At 43.2% G+C, this 14939-nt stretch overlaps 2 protein-coding genes across 2 annotated transcripts; both read left to right on the top strand.

Annotated features, from left to right (window-relative positions):
- Nucleotides 1-1554: 1554 nt before the first annotated feature.
- rbm11 (RNA binding motif protein 11) lies at nucleotides 1555-3699 on the top strand (the record flags this gene model as incomplete). Its single annotated transcript, XM_083694300.1, has 5 exons — nucleotides 1555-1676; nucleotides 2155-2317; nucleotides 3018-3093; nucleotides 3197-3293; nucleotides 3382-3699. Exons 1-5 carry the CDS (start codon nucleotides 1584-1586, stop codon nucleotides 3697-3699), a joined length of 747 nt encoding a protein of 248 aa, XP_083550426.1. The 5' UTR covers nucleotides 1555-1583.
- A 1817-nt stretch (nucleotides 3700-5516) lies between these two features.
- Nucleotides 5517-14858, top strand: tmprss15 (transmembrane serine protease 15; the record flags this gene model as incomplete). Its single annotated transcript, XM_083694289.1, has 24 exons — nucleotides 5517-5637; nucleotides 5988-6124; nucleotides 6238-6305; nucleotides 6386-6522; nucleotides 6981-7100; nucleotides 7292-7400; nucleotides 7547-7656; nucleotides 7818-7955; nucleotides 8159-8308; nucleotides 8404-8509; nucleotides 8737-8908; nucleotides 9399-9540; nucleotides 9741-9830; nucleotides 9940-10065; nucleotides 10292-10435; nucleotides 10912-11022; nucleotides 11380-11512; nucleotides 11601-11696; nucleotides 12454-12503; nucleotides 12666-12891; nucleotides 13141-13322; nucleotides 13438-13533; nucleotides 13821-13960; nucleotides 14347-14858. 24 exons carry the CDS (start codon nucleotides 5517-5519, stop codon nucleotides 14506-14508), a joined length of 3066 nt encoding a protein of 1021 aa, XP_083550415.1. The 3' UTR covers nucleotides 14509-14858.
- Nucleotides 14859-14939: the final 81 nt, after the last annotated feature.

Genomic DNA, 14939 nt, shown 5'->3' with positions numbered 1-14939 from the left:
ATGGAAGTGAGGAAGTGAGAAAGCAGTGACAGCATAGCGATACTCCTCCACCCCGCCTCTTACTCTCACAGGTCTCAACCTGAACACACCCCCTTGTAGGCTAGGCCACCTTGTACTCAGGTGACACATTCCTGCTCTGGGTTGATACCTCTTGTCTCTGCAACCTGCTATAGAAGGGTAATCAGCTCAGAATTGTTTTATTAATAATAATTTTATTTTAATAATTGTATTTATTTAACCTTTATTTATCTAATAAGACACACAAAACAACACCTTAAAAACACAACACAATAACATACAAAATACACCCATTAATTAATCAAAACAAGAGCATGTTTCTGTGAGCTGGTTCCTAACCAAGAACTTAAAACATGTGTAGGGGACCAAGTGCTCCAACTTCAGTCTACCCTGAAGATCATTCCATGTCTGAAGAGCACAGTAGCTAAATGCAGTTTTTCCCAATTATGTAGACACCCGTGGGACACAAAAAAGTAGTGTCAGTGTGTCTGATCACCACAAGGTTGGCATAAAATAATATAAATGAAGCCTGCGTTAGTTCAGGCAGGATATTTTAAGTCGAACGGCGCAGCTGTCGGTCAGGTGACTGTATAACACGGATACAAAACATCCGGATACAAACAAGTTCACCGACAAGGCTAAAGCAGCCGGTGATGCAACACTCCACCATGTTTTAACGCCACTGGCTATGACAGTAATACTGTTGGTCGTCCCACCCACCGCCCCAGCCTCCACCCACTCGGTCGCACTGTATTTACCTACCTACGGGGGGTTTGATAGTTATGGGCTGTTATTTTGTATTTTATGCTGTTAAACTTCAGGCAGAGAGCTATCCAATTATGCCAAACTTAAATGTATTACAATTTTCATTAAACAATGATTAAACCGACGTAACTGTCCTGACTGAACTGCTTTATATACAAATAAATTTCAATTATCCCTTCAATGAATCAATTATCCCTTCAAAGTCAATGAAGCCCATCCCATAGAACTCTCAAACTGGTCAGGGCTCAATTTACAGCATGGCATATGTCTTTGGTCAAAGGTTGATAATTTAACTAAAACCATAAAGACGTCGCATGGCATAGCTGAGTTATTTAATTGCAAATCACACAATTTAGTGTGTTAAGGTTTTTTTAGTTGGCAGTCAACTACACAACTGATCTATCTAACTGTCATTGACCTAGAGTACACACCATGGGCTCTTCATGTAGCAATCGGCATATTGGTTCAGAAATACTAATGGTTTCAAAAGCACAAAATGTAAAAACAAAAAAGTAAAAACTAAGATTCCCATCGTAACTTTTTGACGACTGAAAATGTTTCTCAACAAGTGGTAGAGGTGGTCACCAGGGGATAGGTTGTCTACAACGACCCCTAGCGTTACGAATCATGCATTACTCATTTAATGTCGCAATGTAATGCTTGGTCCATGCTATCCTTTACGGCACAAGCTCATCAATGTTATCTTTCTCGATTCAGCTCATTTCAGGACCCCAGACCCGGTGAAATTACTAAAATATCTTCTCAGATTTAAACTTGTTCAATTCAATCGTTGGTTCACAATGCAGCACCAGAAAGAGGCAGACAAAACTGTCTTCGTGGGAAATTTAGGCATTTCAGTAAATGAGGAGATTCTGTTCGAGCTGTTTCTGCAGGTAGGCAACCTGCATGGCAAATGAATGGTTGACAGCAGGACGTGCTCTTCTAGCCCAGTCTACGTCTCACCACAGTTTGTCCAATTCCAATCGTAGAGTGTACATTCTACAGCTAGTTTCTGAATCAGTTGTGTCACTCTAGTTTTCCCATTGTGTGAGACAAAACTTACAAAAATAAGTAATAGGAAGACAGTAACATAGAGCCCACAAGCCCCTGATTTGATGTTCTCAGACCCAAACTCCACTGACCAGGTGACCCACTATATCATGTGTCTTTGTCTTGGCTGTCTGGCATTATGTGTTCTAGAACCCATCAAGTGAGATCTGATCTCAGAGGTGTACAAGGAGTACAGAGTAGTAAAGGAATGAAGGAAGAGGCCCTGAAATACTTGTACCTTATCTGTAAAAAATGATATATGCGATGACACCAGGTTTACAAAGCTTGTGTCTTGTCTGTGTCTTTATTTCGTGTCACCAGGCTGGGCCACTGAAGAGGGTCACCATTGCGAGAGACCGTGAAGGTCGTCAAAGGTCGTATGGGTTTGTGTATTACAAGCATGCTGAGGCTGTACCCTATGCCATTGCCTTGCTCAATGGCACCTGGCTCTATGGCCGTCAAATCAAGCTGCAGTACAGCTCTGGTAGGCCAGTGTTTCACTTCCACAAACACTTGAGATTATTCACTCATAGATTCAGAAAATGTGAATGGAATGAATATGTTGTTAGCAGATTTTTCAATTTACAGCTTTCGACTCACAAATAATATAATTCTCACTTTTACAGATATTTAGCATCAGAACCCTTCCAGAACTTTTAACAATAATAATTTTCTGAACATACAACTATTGTTCAGTCAGGACACTCAATCATGTTTAATGAAAATGGTAATACCTTTAAGTTTGAATGGCTCCGCTCTGTATAGCTCCCTGCCTGAAGTTTAAACAACATAAAATACAAAATAGCACAAGCAGAGAGCCCATAACTATCAACCCCCCACCGCACCCCATCCCATCCCGTAGGTAGGTAAATACAGAGTGACCGAGCGGGTGGAGGCTGGGGCGGTGGGTGGGACGACCAACAAGTGAAACTCTCATAGCCAGCGGCGTTACACTGTTTAACCATGGTGGAGTGTTGCATACTCGGCTCTTTTAAGCCTCATCCCTGAGACATGTGATGATGTTTTGCATACATGTGAGTCAGCTGTCTGTCACCTGACTGTTCGACTTAAAGTGTCCCGTCTGAACTTACCTAAACTTAGTTTGTAGGGGCTTGTAGGTGTAGTGTGGTATAGACAGGGCGGGTGGTGGTTTTAAGGCCCTCCCCCTTGCATCCTTGCCATAGGTAGTTCCCACCAAGATGGCGGCACCAGACCTCAAGGCACAGATGACCGCGATGATTCTTCACACAACATGTCCAGGTAAAGCACAACTGACTATTCCTATTTAAATTGTGTTAATTCTTTACAATGCCATGACTGGATTCCGTCTGGAAGTGATTCAGCATCTTTTTCTTCCTCGTAGTGTGATGAAAAGTCTCCCAGACGCCTCTGTGTTCCACTTCTCTGGGCGTCCTGATGTCAACATCCCCTGTCAGGAACAGTTCCACTGGAACAACAAGGTGTGAACAAACATACGGGAGATTAATTTAATATGCAGTCGAGTGACTACTGACTATTGCATAATTAACGTTGTTTTTTGTGTTTTAGGTGCTTGGCTACCCTATGGAGCAGTACCCCCTGAGTATCACCCCTCCACAGCCTCTCTACTATACTCCCCCCACCCCCATGTGTCCCTCTGCACCTCCCCTGACCTGGCCAATGCCAGGATACCCCCAATGTGCCTTACCACAACCCCCCTGCCCTAGCCAGGGGCAGCATCTCCTGCCCTCCAGCTCTCCCCAGTCCAAGAGGCAGCAGACAGCAGCTCACCAAGGAGAAGGGGAGTCTGGAAAGCCACGCAAGCACAGGAAAAGCCGCGAGAGCAAACATAGGCTGCAGAAGCACAGGGGCAGGTGCAAAAACTGAGCACACATGCACATGAATGATAAGCACACGCATTCAGGCTTGCACTTTAGCATACACTCCAGAAACTATTATGTACTGATATTCCCACAAGCCGAGTGGCTTCTGTGAGGACGGTCGTTTCAGACAAGACTTTACTGTGGCACGAATACTGTAATATAGCCAAGAAAGACCATCTGCTCTTGATCATAGCCAACAACTTGCCTTTAAACAATTCCCACTCGTCTGTTTATGCAGTCTTGTTTCCCATGCTGTAACTGTTTTTCTGTCTGATGCTCCAGTGTGTTCACATCAAATAAATTGCACTTATCTTGAAACATTGATTTATGTATAGGGAAGATTTCCACCAGGGACGCACTTCTAATTGTGATAGAACCGGGTCCTTAGGCTACATACCGCTTCATCATTCTCATTTTCAGATGGATTTTGGGGTATACACAGAGCCCTGTGTAAGTAATGGGACAGTGAAGCATTTTTTTTCTTCTTTTGGCTCTACACCAAGTTTGGATTTGAAATCAAACAATTACTATGAGATTGAAGTAGAGCTTCTCAGCTTTTATTTGATGGTTTTTGTGTGTTTTGGTTTTCACCTTTCAGAAATTACACTTGTTATGCATAGTCCCCCTATTTTGGAGTGTCCATTAATTACACAGGGCACTGGAGATTCAAGAATGGTAGTAGCAGAAATGTGTTGAGAAGACAAGGTGTACTGTTTATGGCTCATGAATTCCAATAGGGTTTGCCTTCATTTTATTGCTTTGGTAATAAAAAATAATTTAAAAAAAATCTTCTAGGCTGTATCAACTTTGATTGACAGCTTTAGTGAAAGCTGAACTCAGGGTATAGGTTAAATGACTAGTAAACTTTGATTATGTTAATGTTTGACTGTCCGATCTTTCTTCTAAAGATGCATGTTGCATGACATGATGTCCTTGAAGGGATTTTCCCGTCTAAGAAGACAGCGTCAGAGTGAGGTCACTATCAGAGCATGAGGAGCAGTTCTCCGTCTCTTGTGCTTGGCTGTGGTGATAACATGGCAATAGCACAAGCACATATCAGAGTTCAAAGTCTACAGAAAGACGGGTGTGTGTGTATTTATAAGCGATGGAGGAGATTATGTTGATTGTCCATTGTATGCCTGTGTGTACAGTATGCGAGTGTCAAATGTGTGTATGGTATCTGACATTGGGGACTGGTTTCCACGACGCAGATTAAGCCTAATCTTAGACTAAAATGCATCTTCAATGGAGATTTTCTATTGAAAATGTTATTTATTCCAAGCCTTAATCTGTCTCCAGAAAGCCAGCCATGGGAGTTTAACACACTTAATTTCCTTTCACCACTTGCAGACAGAATAGTGAGTTTGCTGGGAGTTTGGGTAATGGGCAATGTCCAGAGCTGTACTGTATCTCATTCGTAATGTTTCTCTCTTTCTCCACTCTTGTTGTTCTTGCACTAATACTTGTCATTAGTGATTGTCAATGATGCGGCTTAGATTTGCTATCACTTTGTTTTGCCCTTTACTGCACAATAAAATGTGTACTGCTGCCCTTCTCTGAGATAAAGAGCCAATCTCTCATGAATAAGTAGCCCTCCTTGTAGATCAGCCAACCACTCATGGACGGAGAGAGAGAGAGAGAAATTTAAGACAGACTTTCTGAGACTCATGGGAGAGAGTACAGAAATAGAAGGCAAAAACAGCATAGGATACTGTTCTTCATGACAGAGAAAGACTGAATCACAGAGAGAGGAGTTCAGTGTTGGGTTTAGAGTGTTGCGTCGCCAGGATAAGAAGAACGTGCGAGTGTGAGGGAGGAATGATGTCCCGTGGGACGCGCCTTTGGTCTTCCACAGAGGTGCTGCTGACTGTCCTGTGTCTGGCCCTGCTGGTGGTGTGTTTGGGGCTCACCATCGTCACCTGGCTCGCCCTGAAACCTGCCTGTGAGAAAGACTGTTTAGTCTATAAACAGCACTAACTTCATACATATTTGATAGGGTCCCTTATCTGCTACTTGCACTTTAAGAACCCTTTACTTTCCTTCTACCTCCTCAGATATTTCTCATGCTCTCCATTGTCGTTGTCCCTGTCTCTTGATATAATTTCTCTGTTTTTGAACTGCAAGTACAAGGGTTGATTATAAGATTTTAATTTGATCTAATGTACTGATATTCAGATTCAGAAAAACAAACAGTATACATGAGAAACTGAGCAATAATTTAACTTTTAGAAAAGACGCACATTTACCATTGTTGGTCACTGGTTTTGACAGGAGTGTGTGTTTTTGGGTTAGCGGACAACCATGTCCAACCATGGGAGACGGTCTTCAGTGGGAGACTGGTCATCCAGAAGGGTGCTGTGTTCACAGAGGAGCTAAGAAACAGGTCAAGTCTGCAGTTCAAGTCCCTGGCCTTCGACACAGAGCACTTGGTAAGAGATCCCATGCCATGCAATACATGGCTACATATGTAACCCTCCTAACCTAGAAAAGCACATCTACTCTCACAAGTTTGACCCATCGTGTCATCCTTATTCGCTCACAGATATCTGAAGCTTATGGCCGTGGCTCACTCCGTGACCGCTTCAAGGCTTGTGAGGTTTTAGACTTCAGGTGAGATAAGATGCATTATTTCAAATGATGCTGGCTAATCCTCATACAATCATTTCTGACCATGACTCCCCATGTCACAGCAATGGGAGTGTGGTAGTGACCTTTGACCTCCAGTTCCATCAGAGTGTGGATGTGAAGGAGGCGCAGCAGCAGCTGGTGGTTGGCCTCCAGACCAGTGGAGGCCTGGTGGTTGACCACAACAGCGTCCAGGTCACAGGTACTGTGTAGGCACAACTGCAGTAGAACAACCCGTCAACTCCTCATCCATGATCATTGTGCTCACATATATGTACAGTCATGGTATGTAGCCATGTTTCTATTGCCTATGTAGAATATGAGCTTATAGTTGTGATGTTTCTGTTTAGATAAGGATATCACTACAACCCAGCCAACCTTACCGACCAGCCAGCCAACAACAACAGACTTTTTCACTACAACTTCTTCAGGTGAGTACTGAATACATCAGTGTTGACATCATTGTGATACATCAATGTGGAATGTAGAGCATGAATATATGACTAGCTGCAGGTGATGAAGAGAAACTAGAAGGTATTCAATGTACTGTGTCTGAGGTATGGTTATAGTTACGATCTGCTTTTGGAGTTGAAAATACGTTGTACAGTGACAGTGAGTTTTTGAGTGGATGTTAAGGCACCATAATGTACATGTCCACAGGGAAATGTCCACCTTATCACATGCTCTGTGGGGATGGCACCACATGTGTTCCTGCAGTGCAGATTTGTGATGGGATTCACAACTGTCCTGATGGCTCAGATGAAAATGACACTCTCTGTGGTGAGTGACTTTAGATTGTCATGTTTGATGCTTTTCCTGATTATGTGGATACAAATTGTCCATAGATGTTTTCATTGTACAGGGTGATGCTAATGTCATGTGTGGCTTGGTAATTTGGTTAAACAGTATTTATGAGTGCATGAATAGTACACTAGACGGGAACAGTGTGGCTATGTTTCATGTCTCCATAGCAACAACTTGTGATGGACAATTCCTTCTTCTTGGTCCCTCTGGTTCCTTCCATTCTGAAAACTTCCCCCTCCCCTACACCAGTGGCACACTTTGCCGATGGGTCATACGGTAGTCCTGCTACTCACCACTTACCTTACTGACATTCCTGCTTTTTTTCTACTGACACATAACTGTTACTTCTTTAATTTGGTGTTAAACAATATGTAGGTTTTTATGGAGATAATTACCTGATTGGTTATTTTGCTATTTTTTAGAGTGCAGAAAGGACTGGCCATAAAGATTGATTTCCACTCATTCCACACGGAGGAGGAAACTGATACACTCACACTATATCAGGGCATAGGACAGATGAAAAACGTGACATGTGAGTTGATAACATAACTGATTAAATACTGAATGTACTAGTGAGTCAGCTCTTGATAAACTATATGTAAAAAAGGTCAAACTATCAAATGTTGTCCTTATATTACCAAATATTTACGATTGATTGCTACTAAGTAACTATGTATCATGCCCCTCCTTCAGACTTGCTGTCAGGCACCTCCCCAGGGACTGTGTGGCTTCAGTCCAACGAGGCCACTGTTGAGTTCTCTTCTGACGATTTCAACAACCTCCAAGGATTCAACGCCACGTACTCTGCAGAAAACATCAGCAACCTCTCAAGTAATATACAGGAATTACTTCTTCTGTCATTTCTTGTGCAACATCATTTGATTTAGGATCACACTCAAGTCACAGCAGTCTCAACACACTTTACAATCAATTTAAAAAAAAGCTATTTGCAATAACAACGTGTCACATGATGAAATGTGCTGACATGTTGGTAAGCTACGGTATGGTAACAGTGCCCCCCTCTGCCCTCTCAGATGAAGAGAAGGTGAGGTGCTCCTTTGAGGAGGGCCTGTGTTTCTGGAGGCAGGAGTCGGAGGATGATGGGGACTGGATACGCACCAATGGACCCACATTCCCCCCCTTCACAGGCCCAAACTTTGACCATACACTGGGGAACCTATCAGGTGAGTCATTACGTGACGAGACTGGACTTTATTATGCTTTGTCTCGACTTTTGTAGTAGTCTGATGCCATGCTCTCATGTTTTCTGATGACACAGGCTACTATATTGTCACCCCGAGAGGCCCTGGCCAGAGCGAGAAGAACTTCAGAATTCACAGCCTCCCATTGACCCGTTCAAATGAGTCCATATGTCTTAAATTCTGGTCAGTGATCCTCCCTCTCCCTCACTATGCCTCTGTGAATCTATGGGGAGTCCCAGTGGAAGTAGAAATCGGGCTCATTGTAGTGCATGGAATGGAATGAGGAATGATATATGGAATAAGGAATTCCTGATTCTGTTCCATGCATTCCATGGAACCTCCACCAGCCTCCCCCTGGTAGGTATGTATCCCTCTGAGCACCTCAAAACAGCTGTGTGTTGCTGCTGCAGGTACCACATGTTTGGAGAGGATGTGTATCGTCTGAGGGTTCTGGTGGAGAGACAGTCAGTGTCTGCGGTCAGGAGCCAGGCGTCAGTCACCGTGGTGTTCCAGAGAGAGGGGAACTATGGTGATAACTGGAACTACGGCCAGATCAACCTGAATAACACAGCTAAGACAACGGTTAGAACTCTCTAGGAATACTACTACTACTAATAATAATAATACATTTATTTATAGAGCACATTTTCGTACAGAGACTGCAGCTCAAAGTGCTGTACATAAAAAGTTAGAGAAACAATAGTACAATAGAAGAAAAGTGAAATAGGAAAACAATAAATAAATAGCAGTAGCCTACATGTTAACATGATTACAAGCAATGGTAATAGATAATTAAAGCACTATTCAAGTAAAACCCAAGCAATACAGACCCATAGTGCAATAGAAAGCCGTAGATAATAAAATTCAGTTCCGTTCTATTCGATTCACATTGATTGGTATAGCCCTTAATCACTGTTGCAGTCCAAAACAGTTTCATAACGCCTGAATATGAAAGAAAATAAGTAATGGCACATGACAGCCTAGTTCCTAGGTGTTGTGATGCAGATATGCAGTATGTGGTTGTGATTGAGCTATCTCATGCCCCCCCCCCACTCCAATGTAATGTTCCTAGGTGGTGTTTGAGGCACAGAAGAGATGGGGCATGAGGAATGATATTGCCCTGGATGACATCAGCATGGCGAGGGGTCCCTGTGTGGGCGGACCACCAGAGCCAACTACCGTTCCCACGCCCACAACACCACCTCCTATACCCCGTATGAAACTGTTAACCACCTGTGAACGTGTGGCCTCACAAAGCACTGTCACACAGCCAACCAACACCCTCGCAATCACTCACAATCACTGACTCACTATCTTACTTTCACAATCACCCGTCTTTGTCCATTCATGCCATGTATACATTCTTATTTCCCATGTGAAGGCAGGATGTCAAACTTTCATTCCTTTCTCTCAGCTGACTGCGGCGGACCATTTGATCTGTGGGAGCCCAACTCTACATTCAGCTCCCCTAACTATCCACATTCCTATGGAAACAGGGCTAATTGTATGCAAACTACCTTGTTTTGTTTTTAAAAACAGATTACATAAATGGAGATTCATGTTGTGTAAAATTGTAAAATATCATATACATGTCTCTGATTATCTTGGACCAGGCATGTGGACTCTTCATGCCAGGGAGGGATGGAACATCCAGCTTCACTTCCTGGATTTTGACGTGGAGGCGATCTTTGACATGGTGGAGGTGCGTGATGGGGCGGGGCCGAAGTCTGAACTGCTTGGTGAGTTTCTGACGCTGTGATAGCCCTGCCACGCTAGCCTCTGCCATGTTACCTATACGTTGTGATGGAAAAGGCAGCATTTTAGTTGTTTACTTAATTTGATTTTAAAAGCCACATAATACAAAAACCTACATTTGCATGAGTAAAATCATCAAGGATATAACACAATAAAGTACAAGTATGAGGTTTGCTAGGGTTAAATAAGCTGCAATGTATTCTTTATCAGGTGTCTTCACTGGCAGTGCCGCTCCCACTCCAGATCTGATCTCCACAACCAATCAGATCACAGTGATGTTCTTTACGGACACCTCAGGATATGGTAGAGGGTTCCATGCCAACTTCACCTCCGGTTTAGCACAGGGCATGCCAAGTAAGATTAGACATCGACTAGGATATAAGATATTCTCTTATGTAGCTAATCAATGCAATATGGTCCCCGTTCTCAATGAACAAAAAATGATTGCAGACCTGTAGCTGACTTTACTTGCATGTTGAATGATATTCAGATATTGTGCAGTACACATGCTCTGGTACATGTACTGTAGAGACATGAGTTCATACAGTAAATAGAGCTTAACTGTGGTCCTCTGTGGCTCAGTTGGTAGAGCATGGCGCTAACAACGCTAAGGTTGTGGGTTTGATTCCTGCTGGGACCATATATACTTAAATGTATGCACTCACTGCAATGTAAGTCACTTTGGATAAAAGCATCAGCTAAATGGCATATCTATATATATAGAGAGAGATAGATATAGATATAGATATTATTACATAGAGACAATATAATATGCTCCTCAAAAAAAACAATTAAATTACCACAGCCTTTGCCATCTCTCCCATGCTTAGAGCCCTGTGATGCTGGGCAGTATCAGTGTAAGTCTGGAGATTGTATCTCCAACACCAGTATGTGCAACGGCCGACAAGACTGCCCTGACTCCTCTGACGAAGCAGACTGTGGTGAGTAACCCTTCTGTACAAGTACCAACAAGTACAAATCTCTCTTCTGTACAAGTACCAACAACTACACATCTCTCTTCTGTACAAGTACCAACAAGTACAGATCTCTCTTCTGTACAAGTACCAACAAGTACACATCTCTCTTCTGTACAAGTACCAACAAGTACACATCTCTCTTGTGTACAAGTACCAACAAGTACACATCTCTCTTCTGTACAAGTCCCCCCTGACATCACATTGCATGATTTGTGTGAGCGTTGGATTTGCATAGGTTTGTGTTACTTGGTGTTCAATAACAGGATATGACTTTATTGGTCTGAGGACTGGCTACGTAACCATGGTTCTCTGTGTTCTCAGTGCATCTGGTGTCAGTGAACAGCACGGGAGACAAGCGTCTGCAGCTTCAGGTCCAGAGCACCCAGTACACAGCCTGCGCTCAGTACTGGAATGCCCAGCTCTCCAACCTCATGTGCCAATACCTGGGGTACAGGTGAGACCTTTGCTGTACTGTGTGTGTGTGTGTGTGAGTGTGTGTGTGTATGTGTGTTTGTGTCACTGTGTTTGCTTATATTCCTTAGATCTGGAAACGCCCTCCTCCTACCCGTCATGGATGAGGACTCTCCCTTCGCCACTGTGAGTCTGACAGCCAACGGCACACTGGACCTGACTCCCAGGTAAACAACAGCCAACCAACACCTACAGTTGCACAACGCCTTAGAATGTATGTAATAAGATCCCATGTTGCATCATCATTTTACAATCCTCAGCCATTATGTTGGCTTGGTCAATACAAAAAAACTACAATCAGCATTCAAGACTTCAACATTGATACTGTGGTGGAAGTCTAGGATTTACCACTCTGTACTTTAGCTCTTCGGAGGTAAGAATCAAGAAACAAGTCCTGAGTCGCCACAATATCTGAGTCCGGTATTTATTGCTTGCAAACAAGAGACAAGAGCGTAACAGCAGCCCAGCGTAGAACCGGGGGTCCGTTCAGCACAAGTCTAAAGAGACAATGATCAGGTTCGTCTTTTATACAGTTTAAACATAATACAGGCGCCGCCAAGGCTATCGGCTGATGGGCCTGTGCTTACGTGAGAAAGGGCGGGAGAGAATGAACAATGGGGAGACTTTCTTATTGATTAATCGCCGTTCAACATTTCACACCTATCGACAGGATGCGCCTGTCCCCCCACTATTGCTCTCTCCTACCACTCCCTCAGAGATCACCGCTGTTCATATGGTAAATCATACAGTGCTTCTCAGAACAATGGCTATAGAACTTTAGAGGAGTGGCAAGAGAAAATGTCATCACAGTAGTTACACAAGTTGTATCAGTCATATGAAAGTGTATAACCTGAAAATAGTTCTATGAATGTATTTTCCATAACAATACATTTAACAACATTTTTGTTTCTATTTTTTTTATAGTGAAAAATGTGTTGGTGAAAAGGTCATATCTATGCAATGTGACAACCGACGTGAGTATGAAAACTATAAACCGTCAACATACTCACCTACTCTCATGGCACACAAACAACCGCTCACATGCGCTCAATGACACATTGACACATGATGTTCTGACAACAAACATACGGTATAAAACCCACTCTCAAGAACCCAATCTTATACTTGTATTTCAGCTTGTGGCGTCCGTCTGGCGTCTTTGAAGATGGGTGATGCTGGGACGTCTGAGCCAGGCGTGGGTGAGTCCGAGGAGAGTGGGACCGGCAGAGTGGTGGGAGGGACAGACGCTCGTAAGGGGGCGTGGCCCTGGATGGTGTCTCTACACTGGAGGGGCCGTCACGTATGTGGAGCTACCCTGATTGACAACGAGTGGCTGGTCACTGCTGCACACTGTGTTTACGGGTGAGGAACTGTTACGCCTGTTAGACTCACCTGTCTGTTCATGCTCCTTTACATTCCTCGACCCTATATTCGCCTTTTACTTTGTGCGCAACAAACACCTTTACCTGAGTGTCGCCTTCCTCGGTTCACACTTTTACACAAGTCACATGTTGCTGTGCGTTCTCCATTGTCTGAGTCTCTTTCACATGTGAGTACAAAATAGCTTTTTTTACAAGCTATATCAACCTTAATATCTCTCTTATCCTGCAGGAAGAATATTCATCTCTCATCTTGGAACGCAGTTTTGGGCCTACATTCCCAGGACAGTGCAGATGACCCTAACACACAGAAGCGAAGCATTGACCAGATCATTATAAACAAACATTACAACAGGAGGTCTAAGGATGCTGACATCGCCATGATGCACCTTCATACACATGTCAACTTCACAGGTGTCCTCTCTGCATAGGCTTTATTTTACAGTATGTCAGAATGTCAGACACACACACACACACACACACACACACACACACACACTATAATAATATAATGTTTCTATGGATACAGACTTTATCCAACCCATCTGCCTGCCAAGGAGTGACCAGCACTTTGAGGCAGGGAGGAAGTGTGTCATAGCTGGCTGGGGATATAACGCAGAGCAAGGTTAGTACTCTGGCCCTGTTGTCATTTAATATGGTTTAGTTTGGTTAACAATAATTACAATGCAAGATAGCATGTGTTTGTGGTGGAAGGACATGAGAATGAAAGAAGTGTGTTCATCTTTTTTTGTGTGTGTTGGAGTCAAACACCAAGACACAGTAAGTGTGATAACGATACGCAATAACTATTTAGTTGAGGTGATATGCAGATCAAGTGACTGACTTATGTTTCCACACAATAGGTTCATCTGAGGATGTGGCTGATGTATGTTTGATGTTGACATTCCCCAGGCTCAGTATCCAATGTGCTGCAGCAGGCAGTGTTACCTCTGGTGGGCAGGCCTGAGTGCCAGCAGCAGCTGCCTGAGTACAACCTCACAGCCAGGATGGTGTGTGCGGGCTACCCTGAGGGAGGAGTGGACTCCTGTCAAGTATGTACAGTACCTGGATATCACCACTCCCTCTAGTGGGCTCTTAGGGCATGGCTATGACTGTAGAAAGGTTTCTGGTATTGGTAGTAGTTGGTATTTGTGATGCATAAGCCACTCATGTAGTTACAGTATGTATAGCATTTGAGCATAATGGTGTTCTCAAGGTTGGGGTCGATTACACAAATCTAATTCCAATTCAATTCTCTTTCTACAGAATTTCCAAATCAATTCAAATCCCATATCCTCTCTTCTAATTTCGGAATCAATTAAATTCCTCTAAATTCTATTTTTATGTGAATTGAATTGGCCCATGAATTTCAATTTGAATTTGAATTGATCCTAACCCTGGTTGTTCGCTGACTGTGTCTTCCTGCCTGCTGTTCTAGGGGGATTCTGGAGGTCCTCTCATGTGTCAGGAGGATGGTCACTGGGTGCTCACAGGCGTGACTTCTTTCGGGGTGGGGTGTGGTCGTCCCCAGCGCCCTGGTGTGTATGCCCTTGTCTCCCAGTTCACTGACTGGGTCATCCAGACAAGACGCTTTTCCTGATACTGGGAGACAGACTGGGAATAGATGCTCTTATTTGAGAACCCGGAAGGATTGTGTTTTCAGTCTTGATAACTGAATGAACCAATCTTGATTACATATAAATTGAAACTTCTTGTAAATTGTAATTTCCTATTTTTTTAACACACATTTTAGGGAGAACATTTTCTATGCAACCTTAAGACTTCCTGTGGTGGTGCCTGGAAAGGTACAATAGTACAAACATTGTGTCATTGTAAGTGTATACAGTAGACACAAGGTGGCAGAATAACATAAGGGACTGTATCATGTTATGTTATATAGGAGACGTCAAGATGCCTTGTAAATTGCATTGATAATATAGGTACATGTATTTGCGCTCAAAAATAAAAGTGTTCTTAATTAACACTATAACCTGCCTACTGACATAAAATTATTATTTTTTGTGTTACTTA

The sequence above is a fragment of the Argentina silus genome (genome assembly GCF_951799395.1).
Source record: "Argentina silus genome assembly, chromosome: 2".
NCBI classification, from domain to species: Eukaryota; Metazoa; Chordata; class Actinopteri; order Argentiniformes; family Argentinidae; genus Argentina; species Argentina silus.
This window is presented reverse-complemented; position numbering and strand designations above follow the sequence as displayed.